This window comes from Ictalurus punctatus, chromosome 16 (genome assembly GCF_001660625.3).
Source record: "Ictalurus punctatus breed USDA103 chromosome 16, Coco_2.0, whole genome shotgun sequence".
Classification (NCBI taxonomy): Eukaryota; Metazoa; Chordata; class Actinopteri; order Siluriformes; family Ictaluridae; genus Ictalurus; species Ictalurus punctatus.
In genome coordinates, this window is record NC_030431.2 from 24117681 (window position 1) to 24141728 (window position 24048).

General features: G+C 45.9%; 3 protein-coding genes across 3 annotated transcripts; all 3 read right to left on the bottom strand.

Moving 5' to 3' along the window:
• Positions 1 to 1792: 1792 nt before the first annotated feature.
• LOC128635223 (mucin-5AC-like) lies at positions 1793 to 7948 on the bottom strand. Its single transcript, XM_053687034.1, has 3 exons — positions 7798 to 7948; positions 7611 to 7666; positions 1793 to 7522 (listed from the first exon to the last, which is right to left on the bottom strand). The coding sequence occupies exons 1-3, from the start codon at positions 7815 to 7817 to the stop codon at positions 2061 to 2063; spliced, it is 5538 nt and encodes a 1845-aa protein (XP_053543009.1). The 5' UTR covers positions 7818 to 7948; the 3' UTR covers positions 1793 to 2060.
• Positions 7949 to 9074: 1126 nt separating this feature from the next.
• LOC128635241 (uncharacterized) lies at positions 9075 to 15811 on the bottom strand. Its single transcript, XM_053687069.1, has 4 exons — positions 15615 to 15811; positions 15429 to 15484; positions 11357 to 15340; positions 9075 to 9088 (listed from the first exon to the last, which is right to left on the bottom strand). Exons 1-4 carry the CDS (start codon positions 15632 to 15634, stop codon positions 9075 to 9077), a joined length of 4074 nt encoding a protein of 1357 aa, XP_053543044.1. The 5' UTR covers positions 15635 to 15811.
• Positions 15812 to 17793: 1982 nt separating this feature from the next.
• On the bottom strand, positions 17794 to 23031 carry LOC128635222 (mucin-5AC-like). The gene is made up of 3 exons (XM_053687032.1): positions 22880 to 23031; positions 22704 to 22759; positions 17794 to 22615 (listed from the first exon to the last, which is right to left on the bottom strand). Exons 1-3 carry the CDS (start codon positions 22897 to 22899, stop codon positions 18054 to 18056), a joined length of 4638 nt encoding a protein of 1545 aa, XP_053543007.1. The 5' UTR covers positions 22900 to 23031; the 3' UTR covers positions 17794 to 18053.
• Between the last annotated feature and the right edge of the window lie 1017 nt (positions 23032 to 24048).

Sequence of the window (24048 nt, forward strand, 5' to 3'; positions counted from 1 at the left end):
CATCATATGTGATGTAGCAAAGACATGACTCTATAGTTACAATGAAGAAGCAGCTAATTATTTGCAACTATTTTTGAATCTGAGCCTTCATCAATGAAGAGAGACATGAACATGTACAATTTTAAGATGTCTTTAATGCAAAGCAATACTGGGTATAAACCACAGAATTCATAAAACATGAGAAAATCAACAGCAGCAAAATAAAGGTGCACCTCTAAAGCATCAGTATACATATATACCAAGCATGACACAGATTCTGCTTAGGTGGAATTTCAATAAGCTTCTTGTACATATATCACACACACACACACACACACACACACACACACACACACACACACACACACACACACACATGGAATTGTTTTCAGGACAGAGCTCTTTGCAAGTTTTGTTACATGAGACATTAAAGGGGAACTATTATGCAAAATTCACTTTTAAATGGTGTTTGAACATAACTCTGTGTCGGCAGAGTGTGTACACAACCACCCTACAATGGTAAAAATCCACCCACTCCTTTGATATATTCCCAATAAATCATAAACAGTGTCTCAAAATGAGTCGATTTCATTTGCTCCCTAACGTGATGTCATGTTGGAACAAGCCCCGCCCTATTACCATAGATCCTCCCCTGAGTGAGCTGCACACAATCCACCATGCTTTCCACACATGTCTCAGCTTCGTAAGCGTTGTAAGTGTTCTGTTGTTGGCTGTAAGATTGAACATAAGAGTCTTCATGTACTCCCGGCAATAGAGCCACTGAAGACGCAGTGGAGAAGTTGTATTTTTGAAGGAAATATGCCCCCAAAATACCTAAATTCATGTATGTTTGTGCACGTCGTTTTACACCAGACTGCTTTGTGAAACATCTGGTAAAAAGTCTCAAAATAGGTCTCCTTTAACAAAAATCAGTAAAAGGGGAAACACACGGTCACGTGTGGTTTGCACTGCAAGGACAATCGGCTGCCCTTCCTGTAGCATTGCCTTAGGCATCTTACATTACAAGACATTGCAGATTATTGATCTGGCCACATCTGCAGTCCTCAGGCCACCCTGCAGGATGCCTATGGCATGTTCACACAGGCGAGCAGGCACCCTAGGCATCTTTCTTCTGGTGTTTTTCAGAGTCAGTAGAAAGACCCCTTTAATGTCCCACGTTATTGTAACCGTGACCACCTATAAACAGTTAGTGTCCTAACGACTCTTCCACAAGAGCAGGTGCAATAATTGTTCATGGTTCATTGAACAAGCATGGAAGACATTGTTTACAGATCTTTTATTGGAAAGGGTTTCAAACTTATTTGGATTTTACTAAAATTCTTTAAAATACAGTCTCCTGCTAAAGGGACATTTCTTTTCACAGAGTTCACTGCAGTCATGCTAGGAGAATACAAACCTGAGAGTTTAGTCAAAGCATATTTCAAGAGCAAGAGCTATGAAAATTAACACAAAAGTTTCAAACCATTTTGGCCAGAATTGCATAAACAGTGTTGAAAACTAGCTACACTTTCTGCAAATACTTCACTGCTCAAAATCTGAGTGAGCCTTGAACAAAGACAAGGACTGACCAAAGGCAAGATACTGGCAAGTGTTCTATACGCACTGCTAATGAATTATTTATTACTTCATTATTCAAACCACTGAGGAAAGTGAGATTAGTCTGTGACCATAAAAAGGTTTTAGTGAAAATAAGCATGATCAAATGCTATAGATTGAAAAGACTCCAAATACAGACTAAATTCATTACCCATCAAGTGAGAATTTCATTTGAGGAAACACAGCCAAGTCAAAATGTGCATTCTCCTTTTATTGCAACAAAAATTCAGGCAAACAATAAAAAGCACCACAAATGAGCATATATTCAGTCAGCGATCAAAGCACTCAGTAGTTAATCTTACAGTTGAGATTGTCAGGAGGGCCTGGTGTTGTGAAATGGGGGGGGGGGGGGGGGGGAGCTGTAAGTGGCTGAGCTCACAATTTCAGGTGTATTGGAAAAGCTTTGTGGAACACAGAATGCTGATGAGGCACTGATTCCAGAAAGTGTCCCATGAATTCTTGGTTCACAGGTTGTGTGTCTGTACACTCTGGCTTCGAACAAATTTGTTGTTTGCAGCTCCTTGAGGAGAATTGCAGAAACCAAATGGAAAGTTACACACCGAGCTGTACTGGTCATGTACTGGCAATGTACCCTGGAAATCAATGCCTGCAAAATTCTGTGAGGTACCTGGAATGGGTACAGCAGCAAAAGAGCCTGTGCCTTGAGATGATGTGGCAACACGAGGAGAGGTTTGGCTGGATGCTATAGAGGCAATTGCACTCTCCACCATTGAGCATTGTGTCTGTCGGCAAGGCTTGGGTAGAGAGACTGGGGGAGTGGCAACAGTTTGTGGGACAGGTGAGAAGTGTGTAGATGTGTGAAATGCTGGGGTCTGTACATTATTCTGAGACATGGCAGAAGTCCCAGCACTTTGGTTCAGAAACGGCAAAATATTGTTGATTGTTCTTGTTTGGGGATCAGAGCTCAGAGATTGAGAAACCGACACGTTCCGTAGCAAATTATGGAATCTAGGAGGAGTTATCGTATGCCAATTTGGAGCCTGAAAGTTGCCGTGAGCCAAAGATGTAGAAGCAGACTGACCCACCAAAGCATTTGTTGTGGTGTCAGGCTGAAATGACTGGTCCTGCAATCCAGAGATTTTGTTTGTAGTGACCACAGAGTGGGAGGAGGATGGAATGCTCTGACCCAGTGAAGTCAGATACCTGCCAGAGCTAATCCCTTGATAGAATGTTGAGGCACCAGAGGACTGAGCCTGAGATGTAGAAGCAGACAGGCCTGTCTGAAGCAGTGTTGTGGTGCCAGGCTGGTATGATGACTGGGTCTGGGATCCAGATGTCTGGTTTGCAGTCACCACAGACTGGGTTGAGTATGGAAAGCCATGACCCAGAGAAGTCACATTCCTCCTAATTCCTTGATACAATGTTGATGCGCCAGAGGACTGAGCCTGAGATGTAGACGCAGACTGGCCTGTCTGAAGCAGTGTTGTAGTGCCAGGCTGGTATGATGACTGGATGTGGAACCCAGGTATTTCGGAAAGGGTTGCAGTCAATGGACGCTGTGCAATATTGTACACGCCAGAGGTTTGACTTGGATATGGAGCAGAAGCTCCCGAAGGCTGACTCTGAGGAAGAACAGGCTGGCCTGTCTGAAGCAGTGTTGTAGTGCTAGGCTGGTATGATGACTGGGTCTGGGATCCAGACGCTTGAGAAGATGGAATTGTCTGACCTTGTACAATGGTGTACCATTTAGCATGTCCTGAAGGTGCAGCTCCATGGCTGCCAAGAGCCTGAGATGTAGAAGCAGACTGGCCTGTCTGAAGCAGTGTTGTGGTGCCAGGCTGGTATGATGACTGGGTCTGGGATCCAGATGTCTGGTTTGCAGTCACCACAGACTGGGTTGAGTATGGAAAGCCATGACCCAGAGAAGTCACATTTCTCCTAATTCCTTGATACAATGTTGATGCACCAGAGGACTGAGCCTGAGATGTAGACGCAGACTGGCCTGTCTGAAGCAGTGTTGTAGTGCCAGGCTGGTATGATGACTGGGTCTGGGATCCAGATGTCTGGTTTGCAGTCACCACAGACTGGGTTGAGTATGGAAAGCCATGACCCAGAGAAGTCACATTCCTCCTAATTCCTTGATACAATGTTGATGCACCAGAGGACTGAGCCTGAGATGTAGACGCAGACTGGCCTGTCTGAAGCAGTGTTGTAGTGCCAGGCTGGTATGATGACTGGATGTGGAACCCAGGTATTTCGGAAAGGGTTGCAGTCAATGGACGCTGTGCAATATTGTACACGCCAGAGGTTTGACTTGGATATGGAGCAGAAGCTCCCGAAGGCTGACTCTGAGGAAGAACAGGCTGGCCTGTCTGAAGCAGTGTTGTAGTGCTAGGCTGGTATGATGACTGGGTCTGGGATCCAGACGCTTGAGAAGATGGAATTGTCTGACCTTGTACAATGGTGTACCATTTAGCATGTCCTGAAGGTGCAGCTCCATGGCTGCCAAGAGCCTGGGATGTAGAAGCAGACTGGCCTGTCTGAAGCAGTGTTGTGGTGCCAGGCTGGTATGATGACTGGGTCTGGGATCCAGATGTCTGGTTTGCAGTCACCACAGACTGGGTTGAGTATGGAAAGCCATGACCCAGAGAAGTCACATTCCTCCTAATTCCTTGATACAATGTTGATGCACCAGAGGACTGAGCCTGAGATGTAGACGCAGACTGGCCTGTCTGAAGCAGTGTTGTAGTGCCCGGCTGGTATGATGACTGGATGTGGAACCCAGGTATTTCGGAAAGGGTTGCTGTCAATGGACGCTGTGCAATATTGTACACGCCAGAGGTTTGACTTGGATATGAAGCAGAAGCTCCCGAAGGCTGACTCTGAGGAAGAACAGGCCTGCCTGTCTGAAGGAGTGTTGTAGTGCTAGGCTGGTATGATGACTGGGTCTGGGATCCAGATGTCTGGTTTGCGGTCACCACAGACTGGGTTGAGTATGGAAAGCCATGACCCAGAGAAGTCACATTCCTCCTAATTCCTTGATACAATGTTGATGCACCAGAGGACTGAGCCTGAGATGTAGGAGCAGACTGGCCTGTCTGAAGCAGTGTTGTGGTGCCAGGCTGGTATGATGACTGGGTCTGGGATCCAGATGTCTGGTTTGTAGTGACCACAGACTGGGAGGAGGATGGAATTATATGACCCAGTGAAGTCAGATACCTGCCAGAGCTAATCCCTTGATACAACGTTGACGCACCAGAGGACTGAGCCTGAGATGTAGACGCAGACTGGCCTGTCTGAACCTGTGTTGTGGTGCCAGGCTGGTATGATGACTGGATGTGGAACCCAGGTATTTCGGAAAGGGTTGCAGTCAATGGACGCTGTGCAATATTGTACACGCCAGAGGTTTGACTTGGATATGAAGCAGAAGCTCCCGAAGGCTGACTCTGAGGAAGAACAGGCCTGCCTGTCTGAAGGAGTGTTGTAGTGCTAGGCTGGTATGATGACTGGGTCTGGGATCCAGATGTCTGGTTTGCGGTCACCACAGACTGGGTTGAGTATGGAAAGCCATGACCCAGAGAAGTCACATTCCTCCTAATCCCTGGATACAATGTTGATGCACCAGAGGACTGAGCCTGAGATGTAGAAGCAGACTGGCCTGTCTGAACCTGTGTTGTGGTGCCAGGCTGGTATGATGACTGGGTCTGGGATCCAGAGGCTTGAGAAGATGGAATTGTCTGTCCTTGTACAATGGTGTACCATTTAGCATGTCCTGAAGGTGCAGCTCCATGGCTGCCAAGAGCCTGAGATGTAGAAGCAGACTGGCCTGTCTGAAGCAGTGTTGTGGTGCCAGGCTGGTATGATGACTGGGTCTGGGATCCAGATGTCTGGTTTGTAGTGACCACAGACTGGGAGGAGGATGGAATTATATGACCCAGTGAAGTCAGATACCTGCCAGAGCTAATCCCTTGATACAACGTTGACGCACCAGAGGACTGAGCCTGAGATGTAGACGCAGACTGGCCTGTCTGAACCTGTGTTGTGGTGCCAGGCTGGTATGATGACTGGATGTGGAACCCAGGTATTTCGGAAAGGGTTACAGTCAATGGACGCTGTGCAATATTGTACACGCCAGAGGTTTGACTTGGATATGGAGCAGAAGCTCCCGCAGGCTGACTCTGAGGAAGAACAGGCTGGCCTGTCTGAAGCAGTGTTGTAGTGCTAGGCTGGTATGATGACTGGGTCTGGGATCCAGACGCTTGAGAAGATGGAATTGTCTGACCTTGTACAATGGTGTACCATTTAGCATGTCCTGAAGGTGCAGCTCCATGGCTGCCAAGAGCCTGAGATGTAGAAGCAGACTGGCCTGTCTGAAGCAGTGTTGTGGTGCCAGGCTGGTATGATGACTGGGTCTGGGATCCAGATGTCTGGTTTGCAGTCACCACAGACTGGGTTGAGTATGGAAAGCCATGACCCAGAGAAGTCACATTCCTCCTAATTCCTTGATACAATGTTGATGCACCAGAGGACTGAGCCTGAGATGTAGGAGTAGACTGGCCTGTCTGAAGCAGTGTTGTAGTGCCAGGCTGGTATGATGACTGGGTCTGGGATCCAGATGTCTGGTTTGCAGTCACCACAGACTGGGTTGAGTATGGAAAGCCATGACCCAGAGAAGTCACATTCCTCCTAATTCCTTGATACAATGTTGATGCACCAGAGGACTGAGCCTGAGATGTAGACGCAGACTGGCCTGTCTGAAGCAGTGTTGTAGTGCCAGGCTGGTATGATGACTGGATGTGGAACCCAGGTATTTCGGAAAGGGTTGCAGTCAATGGACGCTGTGCAATATTGTACACGCCAGAGGTTTGACTTGGATATGAAGCAGAAGCTCCCGAAGGCTGACTCTGAGGAAGAACAGGCTGGCCTGTCTGAAGGAGCGTTGTAGTGCTAGGCTGGTATGATGACTGGGTCTGGGATCCAGACGCTTGAGAAGATGGAATTGTCTGACCTTGTACAATGGTGTACCATTTAGCATGTCCTGAAGGTGCAGCTCCATGGCTGCCAAGAGCCTGAGATGTAGAAGCAGACTGGCCTGTCTGAAGCAGTGTTGTGGTGCCAGGCTGGTATGATGACTGGGTCTGGGATCCAGATGTCTGGTTTGTAGTGACCACAGACTGGGAGGAGGATGGAATTATATGACCCAGTGAAGTCAGATACCTGCCAGAGCTAATCCCTTGATACAACGTTGACGCACCAGAGGACTGAGCCTGAGATGTAGACGCAGACTGGCCTGTCTGAACCTGTGTTGTGGTGCCAGGCTGGTATGATGACTGGATGTGGAACCCAGGCATTTGGGAAGAGGATGCAATCAGAGGACCCTGTACAACAGAGTACATGCCAGAGGTTTGACTTGGATATGAAGCTGAAGCTCCGAAAGACTCAGGCTGGGCAATAGACTCGCCTGTCTGAACCTGTGTTGTGGTGCTAGGCTGGTATGACGACTGGGTCTGGGATCCAGATGTCTGGTTTGCAGTGCCTCCAAACTGGAACCTGGAAGGTCTTTGGAATCCACCGTTATTCTGACCTTTTTGAGGCCAAGATTGAGAGAGCAAAGTGCCACAGTTTTCAGGCTTGAGAGATTCAAACCAATAGAGCCTTGAGGACTGAGTCATCATCAAGTTGTCCTGCGGTTGAACCATGGGAGTTGCTTGACCTTGAGCATTTAGTACAGGTTTACCTTGAGCAGCACCACCAGAAGACTGAACAAAACTAGAATCCTGTTGAGCAGTTTGGACTTCTGAAGTATAACTGAAACTACTAGAATTTCCTCCGTCAACATTTCCATTTGCACTTTTTCTGGACAGTAGCTCCAAAGCTTGAACAGGCGTAGCGAAGTGAAAATTTTGGTTCCATGTTGCATTAGAACGTCCAGCTTGCCAATCAACAACAGAGGTTGTATTCCACACTGTGAGGGATAAATCCAATTTTAGATTATAGATTTGCAACTATACATGCAAATATTTTAGATTTAAAAGTTCATTTTAAAAGCCTACCTCCGAATCCACTTGTATCTCTCCAAAGAACCAAAGCAATGAAAATTAGATGGAGCCTGTAAGAAAAAAAAAAAAAGTTACATACCTAAAATCATGGGGGAAAAAAACATGTAAAAAAAAAAAGAAAAAGAAAAAAGAAAAAAGAAAAAAAAAAGAAAAAAAAGGAGAACAAACACAGGATACATACCCCTTCATTGCCCATGACATATCTCAAAAGAAGATTACCAAAAGGAGGCCCCACTACTAACATAAAATCTACACTTTGCCCAAATACTATAGCCACCACCACCCTAAACATGCTACTTATATAATTAGTTTCACCTGGTCACATGTCACCTAACAGATTAAAAGTTAAGTCTCTCCAGGGTCCTAAACAAGCTTGGTTATCTTCAGTCTTGTCTTTTAGCCTCATGCGTTATCATTAGGTCCCCTATAGGTTATGGAGAGATCTTGACACCTTGCCTACAAGCAACACTGATTTGCGCAGCATGCACCGCTTGGTTTTTTACAATTCTACAGTTTGGTTCTATGCTCAGTGTTCATTTAAATTCAAGTTTGCCTATTTTATGCAACCAATATGATGAGCCATCATATGTGATGTAGCAAAGACATGACTCTATAGTTACAATGAAGAAGCAGCTAATTATTTGCAACTATTTTTGAATCTGAGCCTTCATCAATGAAGAGAGACATGAACATGTACAATTTTAAGATGTCTTTAATGCAAAGCAATACTGGGTATAAACCACAGAATTCATAAAACATGAGAAAATCAACAGCAGCAAAATAAAGGTGCACCTCTAAAGCATCAGTATACATATATACCAAGCATGACACAGATTCTGCTTAGGTGGAATTTCAATAAGCTTCTTGTACATATATCACACACACACACACACACACACACACACACACACACACACACACACACACACACATGGAATTGTTTTCAGGACAGAGCTCTTTGCAAGTTTTGTTACATGAGACATTAAAGGGGAACTATTATGCAAAATTCACTTTTAAATGGTGTTTGAACATAACTCTGTGTCGGCAGAGTGTGTACACAACCACCCTACAATGGTAAAAATCCACCCACTCCTTTGATATATTCCCAATAAATCATAAACAGTGTCTCAAAATGAGTCGATTTCATTTGCTCCCTAACGTGATGTCATGTTGGAACAAGCCCCGCCCTATTACCATAGATCCTCCCCTGAGTGAGCTGCACACAATCCACCATGCTTTCCACACATGTCTCAGCTTCGTAAGCGTTGTAAGTGTTCTGTTGTTGGCTGTAAGATTGAACATAAGAGTCTTCATGTACTCCCGGCAATAGAGCCACTGAAGACGCAGTGGAGAAGTTGTATTTTTGAAGGAAATATGCCCCCAAAATACCTAAATTCGTGTATGTTTGTGCACGTCGTTTTACACCAGACTGCTTTGTGAAACATCTGGTAAAAAGTCTCAAAATAGGTCTCCTTTAACAAAAATCAGTAAAAGGGGAAACACACGGTCACGTGTGGTTTGCACTGCAAGGACAATCGGCTGCCCTTCCTGTAGCATTGCCTTAGGCATCTTACATTACAAGACATTGCAGATTATTGATCTGGCCACATCTGCAGTCCTCAGGCCACCCTGCAGGATGCCTATGGCATGTTCACACAGGCGAGCAGGCACCCTAGGCATCTTTCTTCTGGTGTTTTTCAGAGTCAGTAGAAAGACCCCTTTAATGTCCCACGTTATTGTAACCGTGACCACCTATAAACAGTTAGTGTCCTAACGACTCTTCCACAAGAGCAGGTGCAATAATTGTTCATGGTTCATTGAACAAGCATGGAAGACATTGTTTACAGATCTTTTATTGGAAAGGGTTTCAAACTTATTTGGATTTTACTAAAATTCTTTAAAATACAGTCTCCTGCTAAAGGGACATTTCTTTTCACAGAGTTCACTGCAGTCATGCTAGGAGAATACAAACCTGAGAGTTTAGTCAAAGCATATTTCAAGAGCAAGAGCTATGAAAATTAACACAAAAGTTTCAAACCATTTTGGCCAGAATTGCATAAACAGTGTTGAAAACTAGCTACACTTTCTGCAAATACTTCACTGCTCAAAATCTGAGTGAGCCTTGAACAAAGACAAGGACTGACCAAAGGCAAGATACTGGCAAGTGTTCTATACGCACTGCTAATGAATTATTTATTACTTCATTATTCAAACCACTGAGGAAAGTGAGATTAGTCTGTGACCATAAAAAGGTTTTAGTGAAAATAAGCATGATCAAATGCTATAGATTGAAAAGACTCCAAATACAGACTAAATTCATTACCCATCAAGTGAGAATTTCATTTGAGGAAACACAGCCAAGTCAAAATGTGCATTCTCCTTTTATTGCAACAAAAATTCAGGCAAACAATAAAAAGCACCACAAATGAGCATATTCAGTCAGCGATCAAAGCACTCAGTAGTTAATCTTACAGTTGAGATTGTCAGGAGGGCCTGGTGTTGGGAAATGGGGGGGAGCTGTAAGTGGCTGAGCTCACAATTTCAGGTGTATTGGAAAAGCTTTGTGGAACACAGAATGCTGATGAGGCACTGATTCCAGAAAGTGTCCCATGAATTCTTGGTTCACAGGTTGTGTGTCTGTACACTCTGGCTTCGAACAAATTTGTTGTTTGCAGCTCCTTGAGGAGAATTGCAGAAACCAAATGGAAAGTTACACACCGAGCTGTACTGGTCATGTACTGGCAATGTACCCTGGAAATCAATGCCTGCAAAATTCTGTGAGGTACCTGGAATGGGTACAGCAGCAAAAGAGCCTGTGCCTTGAGATGATGTGGCAACACGAGGAGAGGTTTGGCTGGATGCTATAGAGGCAATTGCACTCTCCACCATTGAGCATTGTGTCTGTCGGCAAGGCTTGGGTAGAGAGACTGGGGGAGTGGCAACAGTTTGTGGGACAGGTGAGAAGTGTGTAGATGTGTGAAATGCTGGGGTCTGTACATTATTCTGAGACATGGCAGAAGTCCCAGCACTTTGGTTCAGAAACGGCAAAATATTGTTGATTGTTCTTGTTTGGGGATCAGAGCTCAGAGATTGAGAAACCGACACGTTCCGTAGCAAATTATGGAATCTAGGAGGAGTTATCGTATGCCAATTTGGAGCCTGAAAGTTGCCGTGAGCCAAAGATGTAGAAGCAGACTGACCCACCAAAGCATTTGTTGTGGTGTCAGGCTGAAATGACTGGTCCTGCAATCCAGAGATTTTGTTTGTAGTGACCACAGAGTGGGAGGAGGATGGAATGCTCTGACCCAGTGAAGTCAGATACCTGCCAGAGCTAATCCCTTGATAGAATGTTGAGGCACCAGAGGACTGAGCCTGAGATGTAGAAGCAGACAGGCCTGTCTGAAGCAGTGTTGTGGTGCCAGGCTGGTATGATGACTGGGTCTGGGATCCAGATGTCTGGTTTGCAGTCACCACAGACTGGGTTGAGTATGGAAAGCCATGACCCAGAGAAGTCACATTCCTCCTAATTCCTTGATACAATGTTGATGCGCCAGAGGACTGAGCCTGAGATGTAGACGCAGACTGGCCTGTCTGAAGCAGTGTTGTAGTGCCAGGCTGGTATGATGACTGGATGTGGAACCCAGGTATTTCGGAAAGGGTTGCAGTCAATGGACGCTGTGCAATATTGTACACGCCAGAGGTTTGACTTGGATATGGAGCAGAAGCTCCCGAAGGCTGACTCTGAGGAAGAACAGGCTGGCCCGTCTGAAGCAGTGTTGTAGTGCTAGGCTGGTATGATGACTGGGTCTGGGATCCAGACGCTTGAGAAGATGGAATTGTCTGACCTTGTACAATGGTGTACCATTTAGCATGTCCTGAAGGTGCAGCTCCATGGCTGCCAAGAGCCTGAGATGTAGAAGCAGACTGGCCTGTCTGAAGCAGTGTTGTGGTGCCAGGCTGGTATGATGACTGGGTCTGGGATCCAGATGTCTGGTTTGCAGTCACCACAGACTGGGTTGAGTATGGAAAGCCATGACCCAGAGAAGTCACATTCCTCCTAATTCCTTGATACAATGTTGATGCACCAGAGGACTGAGCCTGAGATGTAGGAGCAGACTGGCCTGTCTGAAGCAGTGTTGTAGTGCCAGGCTGGTATGATGACTGGGTCTGGGATCCAGATGTCTGGTTTGCAGTCACCACAGACTGGGTTGAGTATGGAAAGCCATGACCCAGAGAAGTCACATTCCTCCTAATTCCTTGATACAATGTTGATGCACCAGAGGACTGAGCCTGAGATGTAGACGCAGACTGGCCTGTCTGAAGCAGTGTTGTAGTGCCAGGCTGGTATGATGACTGGATGTGGAACCCAGGTATTTCGGAAAGGGTTGCAGTCAATGGACGCTGTGCAATATTGTACACGCCAGAGGTTTGACTTGGATATGGAGCAGAAGCTCCCGAAGGCTGACTCTGAGGAAGAACAGGCTGGCCTGTCTGAAGCAGTGTTGTAGTGCTAGGCTGGTATGATGACTGGGTCTGGGATCCAGACGCTTGAGAAGATGGAATTGTCTGACCTTGTACAATGGTGTACCATTTAGCATGTCCTGAAGGTGCAGCTCCATGGCTGCCAAGAGCCTGGGATGTAGAAGCAGACTGGCCTGTCTGAAGCAGTGTTGTGGTGCCAGGCTGGTATGATGACTGGGTCTGGGATCCAGATGTCTGGTTTGCAGTCACCACAGACTGGGTTGAGTATGGAAAGCCATGACCCAGAGAAGTCACATTCCTCCTAATTCCTTGATACAATGTTGATGCACCAGAGGACTGAGCCTGAGATGTAGACGCAGACTGGCCTGTCTGAAGCAGTGTTGTAGTGCCCGGCTGGTATGATGACTGGATGTGGAACCCAGGTATTTCGGAAAGGGTTGCTGTCAATGGACGCTGTGCAATATTGTACACGCCAGAGGTTTGACTTGGATATGAAGCAGAAGCTCCCGAAGGCTGACTCTGAGGAAGAACAGGCCTGCCTGTCTGAAGGAGTGTTGTAGTGCTAGGCTGGTATGATGACTGGGTCTGGGATCCAGATGTCTGGTTTGCGGTCACCACAGACTGGGTTGAGTATGGAAAGCCATGACCCAGAGAAGTCACATTCCTCCTAATTCCTTGATACAATGTTGATGCACCAGAGGACTGAGCCTGAGATGTAGGAGCAGACTGGCCTGTCTGAAGCAGTGTTGTGGTGCCAGGCTGGTATGATGACTGGGTCTGGGATCCAGATGTCTGGTTTGTAGTGACCACAGACTGGGAGGAGGATGGAATTATATGACCCAGTGAAGTCAGATACCTGCCAGAGCTAATCCCTTGATACAACGTTGACGCACCAGAGGACTGAGCCTGAGATGTAGACGCAGACTGGCCTGTCTGAACCTGTGTTGTGGTGCCAGGCTGGTATGATGACTGGATGTGGAACCCAGGTATTTCGGAAAGGGTTGCAGTCAATGGACGCTGTGCAATATTGTACACGCCAGAGGTTTGACTTGGATATGAAGCAGAAGCTCCCGAAGGCTGACTCTGAGGAAGAACAGGCCTGCCTGTCTGAAGGAGTGTTGTAGTGCTAGGCTGGTATGATGACTGGGTCTGGGATCCAGATGTCTGGTTTGCGGTCACCACAGACTGGGTTGAGTATGGAAAGCCATGACCCAGAGAAGTCACATTCCTCCTAATCCCTGGATACAATGTTGATGCACCAGAGGACTGAGCCTGAGATGTAGAAGCAGACTGGCCTGTCTGAACCTGTGTTGTGGTGCCAGGCTGGTATGATGACTGGGTCTGGGATCCAGAGGCTTGAGAAGATGGAATTGTCTGTCCTTGTACAATGGTGTACCATTTAGCATGTCCTGAAGGTGCAGCTCCATGGCTGCCAAGAGCCTGAGATGTAGAAGCAGACTGGCCTGTCTGAAGCAGTGTTGTGGTGCCAGGCTGGTATGATGACTGGGTCTGGGATCCAGATGTCTGGTTTGTAGTGACCACAGACTGGGAGGAGGATGGAATTATATGACCCAGTGAAGTCAGATACCTGCCAGAGCTAATCCCTTGATACAACGTTGACGCACCAGAGGACTGAGCCTGAGATGTAGACGCAGACTGGCCTGTCTGAACCTGTGTTGTGGTGCCAGGCTGGTATGATGACTGGATGTGGAACCCAGGTATTTCGGAAAGGGTTACAGTCAATGGACGCTGTGCAATATTGTACACGCCAGAGGTTTGACTTGGATATGGAGCAGAAGCTCCCGCAGGCTGACTCTGAGGAAGAACAGGCTGGCCTGTCTGAAGCAGTGTTGTAGTGCTAGGCTGGTATGATGACTGGGTCTGGGATCCAGACGCTTGAGAAGATGGAATTGTCTGACCTTGTACAATGGTGTACCATTTAGCATGTCCTGAAGGTGCAGCTCCATGGCTGCCAAGAGCCTGAGATGTAGAAGCAGACTGGCCTGTCTGAAGCAGTGTTGTGGTGCCAGGCTGGTATGATGACTGGGTCTGGGATCCAGATGTCTGGTTTGCAGTCACCACAGACTGGGTTGAGTATGGAAAGCCATGACCCAGAGAAGTCACATTCCTCCTAATTCCTTGATACAATGTTGATGCACCAGAGGACTGAGCCTGAGATGTAGACGCAGACTGGCCTGTCTGAAGCAGTGTTGTAGTGCCAGGCTGGTATGATGACTGGATGTGGAACCCAGGTATTTCGGAAAGGGTTGCAGTCAATGGACGCTGTGCAATATTGTACACGCCAGAGGTTTGACTTGGATATGAAGCAGAAGCTCCCGAAGGCTGACTCTGAGGAAGAACAGGCTGGCCTGTCTGAAGGAGCGTTGTAGTGCTAGGCTGGTATGATGACTGGGTCTGGGATCCAGATGTCTGGTTTGTAGTGACCACAGACTGGGAGGAGGATGGAATTATATGACCCAGTGAAGTCAGATACCTGCCAGAGCTAATCCCTTGATACAACGTTGACGCACCAGAGGACTGAGCCTGAGATGTAGACGCAGACTGGCCTGTCTGAACCTGTGTTGTGGTGCCAGGCTGGTATGATGACTGGATGTGGAACCCAGGCATTTGGGAAGAGGATGCAATCAGAGGACCCTGTACAACAGAGTACATGCCAGAGGTTTGACTTGGATATGAAGCTGAAGCTCCGAAAGACTCAGGCTGGGCAATAGACTCGCCTGTCTGAACCTGTGTTGTTGTGCTAGGCTGGTATGACGACTGGGTCTGGGATCCAGATGTCTGGTTTGCAGTGCCTCCAAACTGGAACCTGGAAGGTCTTTGGAATCCACCGTTATTCTGACCTTTTTGAGGCCAAGATTGAGAGAGCAAAGTGCCACAGTTTTCAGGCTTGAGAGATTCAAACCAATAGAGCCTTGAGGACTGAGTCATCATCAAGTTGTCCTGCGGTTGAACCATGGGAGTTGCTTGACCTTGAGCATTTAGTACAGGTTTACCTTGAGCAGCACCACCAGAAGACTGAACAAAACTAGAATCCTGTTGAGCAGTTTGGACTTCTGAAGTATAACTGAAACTACTAGAATTTCCTCCGTCAACATTTCCATTTGCACTTTTTCTGGACAGTAGCTCCAAAGCTTGAACAGGCGTAGCGAAGTGAAAATTTTGGTTCCATGTTGCATTAGAACGTCCAGCTTGCCAATCAACAACAGAGGTTGTATTCCACACTGTGAGGGATAAATCCAATTTTAGATTATAGATTTGCAACTATACATGCAAATATTTTAGATTTAAAAGTTCATTTTAAAAGCCTACCTCCGAATCCACTTGTATCTCTCCAAAGAACCAAAGCAATGAAAATTAGATGGAGCCTGTAAGAAAAAAAAAAAAAGTTACATACCTAAAATCATGGGGGAAAAAAACATGTAAAAAAAAAAAGAAAAAGAAAAAAGAAAAAAGAAAAAAAAAGAAAAAAAAGGAGAACAAACACAGGATACATACCCCTTCATTGCCCATGACATATCTCAAAAGAAGATTACCAAAAGGAGGCCCCACTACTAACATAAAATCTACACTTTGCCCAAATACTATAGCCACCACCACCCTAAACATGCTACTTATATAATTAGTTTCACCTGGTCACATGTCACCTAACAGATTAAAAGTTAAGTCTCTCCAGGGTCCTAAACAAGCTTGGTTATCTTCAGTCTTGTCTTTTAGCCTCATGCGTTATCATTAGGTCCCCTATAGGTTATGGAGAGATCTTGACACCTTGCCTACAAGCAACACTGATTTGCGCAGCATGCACCGCTTGGTTTTTTACAATTCTACAGTTTGGTTCTATGCTCAGTGTTCATTTAAATTCAAGTTTGCCTATTTTATGCAACCAATATGATGAGCCATCATATGTGATGTAGCAAAGACATGACTCTATAGTTACAATGAAGAAGCAGCTAATTATTTGCAACTATTTTTGAATCTGAGCCTTCATCAATGAAGAGAGACATGAACATGTACAATTTTAAGATGTCTTTAATGCAAAGCAATACTGGGTATAAACCACAGAATTCATAAAACATGAGAAAATCAACAGCAGCAAAATAAAGGTGCACCTCTAAAGCATCAGTATACATATATACCAAGCATGACACAGATTCTGCTTAGGTGGAATTTCAATAAGCTTCTTGTACATATATCACACACACACACACACACACACACACACACACACACACACACACACACACACATGGAATTGTTTTCAGGACAGAGCTCTTTGCAAGTTTTGTTACATGAGACATTAAAGGGGAACTATTATGCAAAATTCACTTTTAAATGGTGTTTGAACATAACTCTGTGTCGGCAGAGTGTGTACACAACCACCCTACAATGGTAAAAATCCACCCACTCCTTTGATATATTCCCAATAAATCATAAACAGTGTCTCAAAATGAGTCGATTTCATTTGCTCCCTAACGTGATGTCATGTTGGAACAAGCCCCGCCCTATTACCATAGATCCTCCCCTGAGTGAGCTGCACACAATCCACCATGCTTTCCACACATGTCTCAGCTTCGTAAGCGTTGTAAGTGTTCTGTTGTTGGCTGTAAGATTGAACATAAGAGTCTTCATGTACTCCCGGCAATAGAGCCACTGAAGACGCAGTGGAGAAGTTGTATTTTTGAAGGAAATATGCCCCCAAAATACCTAAATTCGTGTATGTTTGTGCACGTCGTTTTACACCAGACTGCTTTGTGAAACATCTGGTAAAAAGTCTCAAAATAGGTCTCCTTTAACAAAAATCAGTAAAAGGGGAAACACACGGTCACGTGTGGTTTGCACTGCAAGGACAATCGGCTGCCCTTCCTGTAGCATTGCCTTAGGCATCTTACATTACAAGACATTGCAGATTATTGATCTGGCCACATCTGCAGTCCTCAGGCCACCCTGCAGGATGCCTATGGCATGTTCACACAGGCGAGCAGGCACCCTAGGCATCTTTCTTCTGGTGTTTTTCAGAGTCAGTAGAAAGACCCCTTTAATGTCCCACGTTATTGTAACCGTGACCACCTATAAACAGTTAGTGTCCTAACGACTCTTCCACAAGAGCAGGTGCAATAATTGTTCATGGTTCATTGAACAAGCATGGAAGACATTGTTTACAGATCTTTTATTGGAAAGGGTTTCAAACTTATTTGGATTTTACTAAAATTCTTTAAAATACAGTCTCCTGCTAAAGGGACATTTCTTTTCACAGAGTTCACTGCAGTCATGCTAGGAGAATACAAACCTGAGAGTTTAGTCAAAGCATATTTCAAGAGCAAGAGCTATGAAAATTAACACAAAAGTTTCAAACCATTTTGGCCAGAATTGCATAAACAGTGTTGAAAACTAGCTACACTTTCTGCAAATACTTCACTGCTCAAAATCTGAGTGAGCCTTGAACAAAGACAAGGACTGACCAAAGGCAAGATACTGGCAAGTGTTCTATACGCACTGCTAATGAATTATTTATTACTTCATTATTCAAACCACTGAGGAAAGTGAGATTAGTCTGTGACCATAAAAAGGTTTTAGTGAAAATAAGCATGATCAAATGCTATAGATTGAAAAGACTCCAAATACAGACTAAATTCATTACCCATCAAGTGAGAATTTCATTTGAGGAAACACAGCCAAGTCAAAATGTGCATTCTCCTTTTATTGCAACAAAAATTCAGGCAAACAATAAAAAGCACCACAAATGAGCATATTCAGTCAGCGATCAAAGCACTCAGTAGTTAATCTTACAGTTGAGATTGTCAGGAGGGCCTGGTGTTGGGAAATGGGGGGGAGCTGTAAGTGGCTGAGCTCACAATTTCAGGTGTATTGGAAAAGCTTTGTGGAACACAGAATGCTGATGAGGCACTGATTCCAGAAAGTGTCCCATGAATTCTTGGTTCACAGGTTGTGTGTCTGTACACTCTGGCTTCGAACAAATTTGTTGTTTGCAGCTCCTTGAGGAGAATTGCAGAAACCAAATGGAAAGTTACACACCGAGCTGTACTGGTCATGTACTGGCAATGTACCCTGGAAATCAATGCCTGCAAAATTCTGTGAGGTACCTGGAATGGGTACAGCAGCAAAAGAGCCTGTGCCTTGAGATGATGTGGCAACACGAGGAGAGGTTTGGCTGGATGCTATAGAGGCAATTGCACTCTCCACCATTGAGCATTGTGTCTGTCGGCAAGGCTTGGGTAGAGAGACTGGGGGAGTGGCAACAGTTTGTGGGACAGGTGAGAAGTGTGTAGATGTGTGAAATGCTGGGGTCTGTACATTATTCTGAGACATGGCAGAAGTCCCAGCACTTTGGTTCAGAAACGGCAAAATATTGTTGATTGTTCTTGTTTGGGGATCAGAGCTCAGAGATTGAGAAACCAACACGTTCCGTAGCAAATTATGGAATCTAGGAGGAGTTATCGTATGCCAATTTGGAGCCTGAAAGTTGCCGTGAGCCAAAGATGTAGAAGCAGACTGACCCACCAAAGCATTTGTTGTGGTGTCAGGCTGAAATGACTGGTCCTGCAATCCAGAGATTTTGTTTGTAGTGACCACAGAGTGGGAGGAGGATGGAATGCTCTGACCCAGTGAAGTCAGATACCTGCCAGAGCTAATCCCTTGATAGAATGTTGAGGCACCAGAGGACTGAGCCTGAGATGTAGAAGCAGACAGGCCTGTCTGAAGCAGTGTTGTGGTGCCAGGCTGGTATGATGACTGGGTCTGGGATCCAGATGTCTGGTTTGCAGTCACCACAGACTGGGTTGAGTATGGAAAGCCATGACCCAGAGAAGTCACATTCCTCCTAATTCCTTGATACAATGTTGATGCGCCAGAGGACTGAGCCTGAGATGTAGACGCAGACTGGCCTGTCTGAAGCAGTGTTGTAGTGCCAGGCTGGTATGATGACTGGATGTGGAACCCAGGTATTTCGGAAAGGGTTGCAGTCAATGGACGCTGTGCAATATTGTACACGCCAGAGGTTTGACTTGGATATGGAGCAGAAGCTCCCGAAGGCTGACTCTGAGGAAGAACAGGCTGGCCCGTCTGAAGCAGTGTTGTAGTGCTAGGCTGGTATGATGACTGGGTCTGGGATCCAGACGCTTGAGAAGATGGAATTGTCTGACCTTGTACAATGGTGTACCATTTAGCATGTCCTGAAGGTGCAGCTCCATGGCTGCCAAGAGCCTGAGATGTAGAAGCAGACTGGCCTGTCTGAAGCAGTGTTGTGGTGCCAGGCTGGTATGATGACTGGGTCTGGGATCCAGATGTCTGGTTTGCAGTCACCACAGACTGGGTTGAGTATGGAAAGCCATGACCCAGAGAAGTCACATTCCTCCTAATTCCTTGATACAATGTTGATGCACCAGAGGACTGAGCCTGAGATGTAGGAGCAGACTGGCCTGTCTGAAGCAGTGTTGTAGTGCCAGGCTGGTATGATGACTGGGTCTGGGATCCAGATGTCTGGTTTGCAGTCACCACAGACTGGGTTGAGTATGGAAAGCCATGACCCAGAGAAGTCACATTCCTCCTAATTCCTTGATACAATGTTGATGCACCAGAGGACTGAGCCTGAGATGTAGGAGCAGACTGGCCTGTCTGAAGCAGTGTTGTAGTGCCAGGCTGGTATGATGACTGGGTCTGGGATCCAGATGTCTGGTTTGTAGTGACCACAGACTGGGAGGAGGATGGAATTATATGACCCAGTGAAGTCAGATACCTGCCAGAGCTAATCCCTTGATACAACGTTGACGCACCAGAGGACTGAGCCTGAGATGTAGACGCAGACTGGCCTGTCTGAACCTGTGTTGTGGTGCCAGGCTGGTATGATGACTGGATGTGGAACCCAGGTATTTCGGAAAGGGTTGCAGTCAATGGACGCTGTGCAATATTGTACACGCCAGAGGTTTGACTTGGATATGAAGCAGAAGCTCCCGAAGGCTGACTCTGAGGAAGAACAGGCCTGCCTGTCTGAAGGAGTGTTGTAGTGCTAGGCTGGTATGATGACTGGGTCTGGGATCCAGATGTCTGGTTTGCGGTCACCACAGACTGGGTTGAGTATGGAAAGCCATGACCCAGAGAAGTCACATTCCTCCTAATCCCTGGATACAATGTTGATGCACCAGAGGACTGAGCCTGAGATGTAGAAGCAGACTGGCCTGTCTGAACCTGTGTTGTGGTGCCAGGCTGGTATGATGACTGGGTCTGGGATCCAGAGGCTTGAGAAGATGGAATTGTCTGTCCTTGTACAATGGTGTACCATTTAGCATGTCCTGAAGGTGCAGCTCCATGGCTGCCAAGAGCCTGAGATGTAGAAGCAGACTGGCCTGTCTGAAGCAGTGTTGTGGTGCCAGGCTGGTATGATGACTGGGTCTGGGATCCAGATGTCTGGTTTGTAGTGACCACAGACTGGGAGGAGGATGGAATTATATGACCCAGTGAAGTCAGATACCTGCCAGAGCTAATCCCTTGATACAACGTTGACGCACCAGAGGACTGAGCCTGAGATGTAGACGCAGACTGGCCTGTCTGAACCTGTGTTGTGGTGCCAGGCTGGTATGATGACTGGATGTGGAACCCAGGTATTTCGGAAAGGGTTACAGTCAATGGACGCTGTGCAATATTGTACACGCCAGAGGTTTGACTTGGATATGGAGCAGAAGCTCCCGCAGGCTGACTCTGAGGAAGAACAGGCTGGCCTGTCTGAAGCAGTGTTGTAGTGCTAGGCTGGTATGATGACTGGGTCTGGGATCCAGACGCTTGAGAAGATGGAATTGTCTGACCTTGTACAATGGTGTACCATTTAGCATGTCCTGAAGGTGCAGCTCCATGGCTGCCAAGAGCCTGAGATGTAGAAGCAGACTGGCCTGTCTGAAGCAGTGTTGTGGTGCCAGGCTGGTATGATGACTGGGTCTGGGATCCAGATGTCTGGTTTGCAGTCACCACAGACTGGGTTGAGTATGGAAAGCCATGACCCAGAGAAGTCACATTCCTCCTAATTCCTTGATACAATGTTGATGCACCAGAGGACTGAGCCTGAGATGTAGGAGTAGACTGGCCTGTCTGAAGCAGTGTTGTAGTGCCAGGCTGGTATGATGACTGGGTCTGGGATCCAGATGTCTGGTTTGCAGTCACCACAGACTGGGTTGAGTATGGAAAGCCATGACCCAGAGAAGTCACATTCCTCCTAATTCCTTGATACAATGTTAATGCACCAGAGGACTGAGCCTGAGATGTAGACGCAGACTGGCCTGTCTGAAGCAGTGTTGTAGTGCCAGGCTGGTATGATGACTGGATGTGGAACCCAGGTATTTCGGAAAGGGTTGCAGTCAATGGACGCTGTGCAATATTGTACACGCCAGAGGTTTGACTTGGATATGAAGCAGAAGCTCCCGAAGGCTGACTCTGAGGAAGAACAGGCTGGCCTGTCTGAAGGAGCGTTGTAGTGCTAGGCTGGTATGATGACTGGGTCTGGGATCCAGACGCTTGAGAAGATGGAATTGTCTGACCTTGTACAATGGTGTACCATTTAGCATGTCCTGAAGGTGCAGCTCCATGGCTGCCAAGAGCCTGAGATGTAGAAGCAGACTGGCCTGTCTGAAGCAGTGTTGTGGTGCCAGGCTGGTATGATGACTGGGTCTGGGATCCAGATGTCTGGTTTGTAGTGACCACAGACTGGGAGGAGGATGGAATTATATGACCCAGTGAAGTCAGATACCTGCCAGAGCTAATCCCTTGATACAACGTTGACGCACCAGAGGACTGAGCCTGAGATGTAGACGCAGACTGGCCTGTCTGAACCTGTGTTGTGGTGCCAGGCTGGTATGATGACTGGATGTGGAACCCAGGCATTTGGGAAGAGGATGCAATCAGAGGACCCTGTACAACAGAGTACATGCCAGAGGTTTGACTTGGATATGAAGCTGAAGCTCCGAAAGACTCAGGCTGGGCAATAGACTCGCCTGTCTGAACCTGTGTTGTGGTGCTAGGCTGGTATGACGACTGGGTCTGGGATCCAGATGTCTGGTTTGCAGTGCCTCCAAACTGGAACCTGGAAGGTCTTTGGAATCCACCGTTATTCTGACCTTTTTGAGGCCAAGATTGAGAGAGCAAAGTGCCACAGTTTTCAGGCTTGAGAGATTCAAACCAATAGAGCCTTGAGGACTGAGTCATCATCAAGTTGTCCTGCGGTTGAACCATGGGAGTTGCTTGACCTTGAGCATTTAGTACAGGTTTACCTTGAGCAGCACCACCAGAAGACTGAACAAAACTAGAATCCTGTTGAGCAGTTTGGACTTCTGAAGTATAACTGAAACTACTAGAATTTCCTCCGTCAACATTTCCATTTGCACTTTTTCTGGACAGTAGCTCCAAAGCTTGAACAGGCGTAGCGAAGTGAAAATTTTGGTTCCATGTTGCATTAGAACGTCCAGCTTGCCAATCAACAACAGAGGTTGTATTCCACACTGTGAGGGATAAATCCAATTTTAGATTATAGATTTGCAACTATACATGCAAATATTTTAGATTTAAAAGTTCATTTTAAAAGCCTACCTCCGAATCCACTTGTATCTCTCCAAAGAACCAAAGCAATGAAAATTAGATGGAGCCTGTAATAAAAAAAAAAAAAGTTACATACCTAAAATCATGGGGGAAAAAAACATGTAAAAAAAAAAAGAAAAAGAAAAAAGAAAAAAGAAAAAAAAGGAGAACAAACACAGGATACATACCCCTTCATTGCCCATGACATATCTCAAAAGAAGATTACCAAAAGGAGGCCCCACTACTAACATAAAATCTACACTTTGCCCAAATACTATAGCCACCACCACCCTAAACATGCTACTTATATAATTAGTTTCACCTGGTCACATGTCACCTAACAGATTAAAAGTTAAGTCTCTCCAGGGTCCTAAACAAGCTTGGTTATCTTCAGTCTTGTCTTTTAGCCTCATGCGTTATCATTAGGTCCCCTATAGGTTATGGAGAGATCTTGACACCTTGCCTACAAGCAACACTGATTTGCGCAGCATGCACCGCTTGGTTTTTTACAATTCTACAGTTTGGTTCTATGCTCAGTGTTCATTTAAATTCAAGTTTGCCTATTTTATGCAACCAATATGATGAGCCATCATATGTGATGTAGCAAAGACATGACTCTATAGTTACAATGAAGAAGCAGCTAATTATTTGCAACTATTTTTGAATCTGAGCCTTCATCAATGAAGAGAGACATGAACATGTACAATTTTAAGATGTCTTTAATGCAAAGCAATACTGGGTATAAACCACAGAATTCATAAAACATGAGAAAATCAACAGCAGCAAAATAAAGGTGCACCTCTAAAGCATCAGTATACATATATACCAAGCATGACACAGATTCTGCTTAGGTGGAATTTCAATAAGCTTCTTGTACATATATCACACACACACACACACACACACACACACACACACACACACACACACACACACACATGGAATTGTTTTCAGGACAGAGCTCTTTGCAAGTTTTGTTACATGAGACATTAAAGGGGAACTATTATGCAAAATTCACTTTTAAATGGTGTTTGAACATAACTCTGTGTCGGCAGAGTGTGTACACAACCACCCTACAATGGTAAAAATCCACCCACTCCTTTGATATATTCCCAATAAATCATAAACAGTGTCTCAAAATGAGTCGATTTCATTTGCTCCCTAACGTGATGTCATGTTGGAACAAGCCCCGCCCTATTACCATAGATCCTCCCCTGAGTGAGCTGCACACAATCCACCATGCTTTCCACACATGTCTCAGCTTCGTAAGCGTTGTAAGTGTTCTGTTGTTGGCTGTAAGATTGAACATAAGAGTCTTCATGTACTCCCGGCAATAGAGCCACTGAAGACGCAGTGG

What these genes read in the sequence shown, in the direction of transcription:
- LOC128635223 (XM_053687034.1), bottom strand. Translation starts at nt 7,817, where the DNA reads ATGTCATGGGCAATGAAGGG. An exon ending in ATGTCATGGGCAATGAAGGG is followed by an intron (nt 7,667 to 7,797) that starts GTATGTATCCTG and finishes TTTTTCTTACAG; the next exon opens with GCTCCATCTAATTTTCATTG. An exon ending in AGATACAAGTGGATTCGGAG is followed by an intron (nt 7,523 to 7,610) that starts GTAGGCTTTTAA and finishes TATCCCTCACAG; the next exon opens with TGTGGAATACAACCTCTGTT.
- LOC128635241 (XM_053687069.1), bottom strand. Translation starts at nt 15,634, where the DNA reads ATGTCATGGGCAATGAAGGG. An exon ending in ATGTCATGGGCAATGAAGGG is followed by an intron (nt 15,485 to 15,614) that starts GTATGTATCCTG and finishes TTTTTCTTACAG; the next exon opens with GCTCCATCTAATTTTCATTG. An exon ending in AGATACAAGTGGATTCGGAG is followed by an intron (nt 15,341 to 15,428) that starts GTAGGCTTTTAA and finishes TATCCCTCACAG; the next exon opens with TGTGGAATACAACCTCTGTT.
- LOC128635222 (XM_053687032.1), bottom strand. Translation starts at nt 22,899, where the DNA reads ATGTCATGGGCAATGAAGGG. An exon ending in ATGTCATGGGCAATGAAGGG is followed by an intron (nt 22,760 to 22,879) that starts GTATGTATCCTG and finishes TTTTTATTACAG; the next exon opens with GCTCCATCTAATTTTCATTG. An exon ending in AGATACAAGTGGATTCGGAG is followed by an intron (nt 22,616 to 22,703) that starts GTAGGCTTTTAA and finishes TATCCCTCACAG; the next exon opens with TGTGGAATACAACCTCTGTT.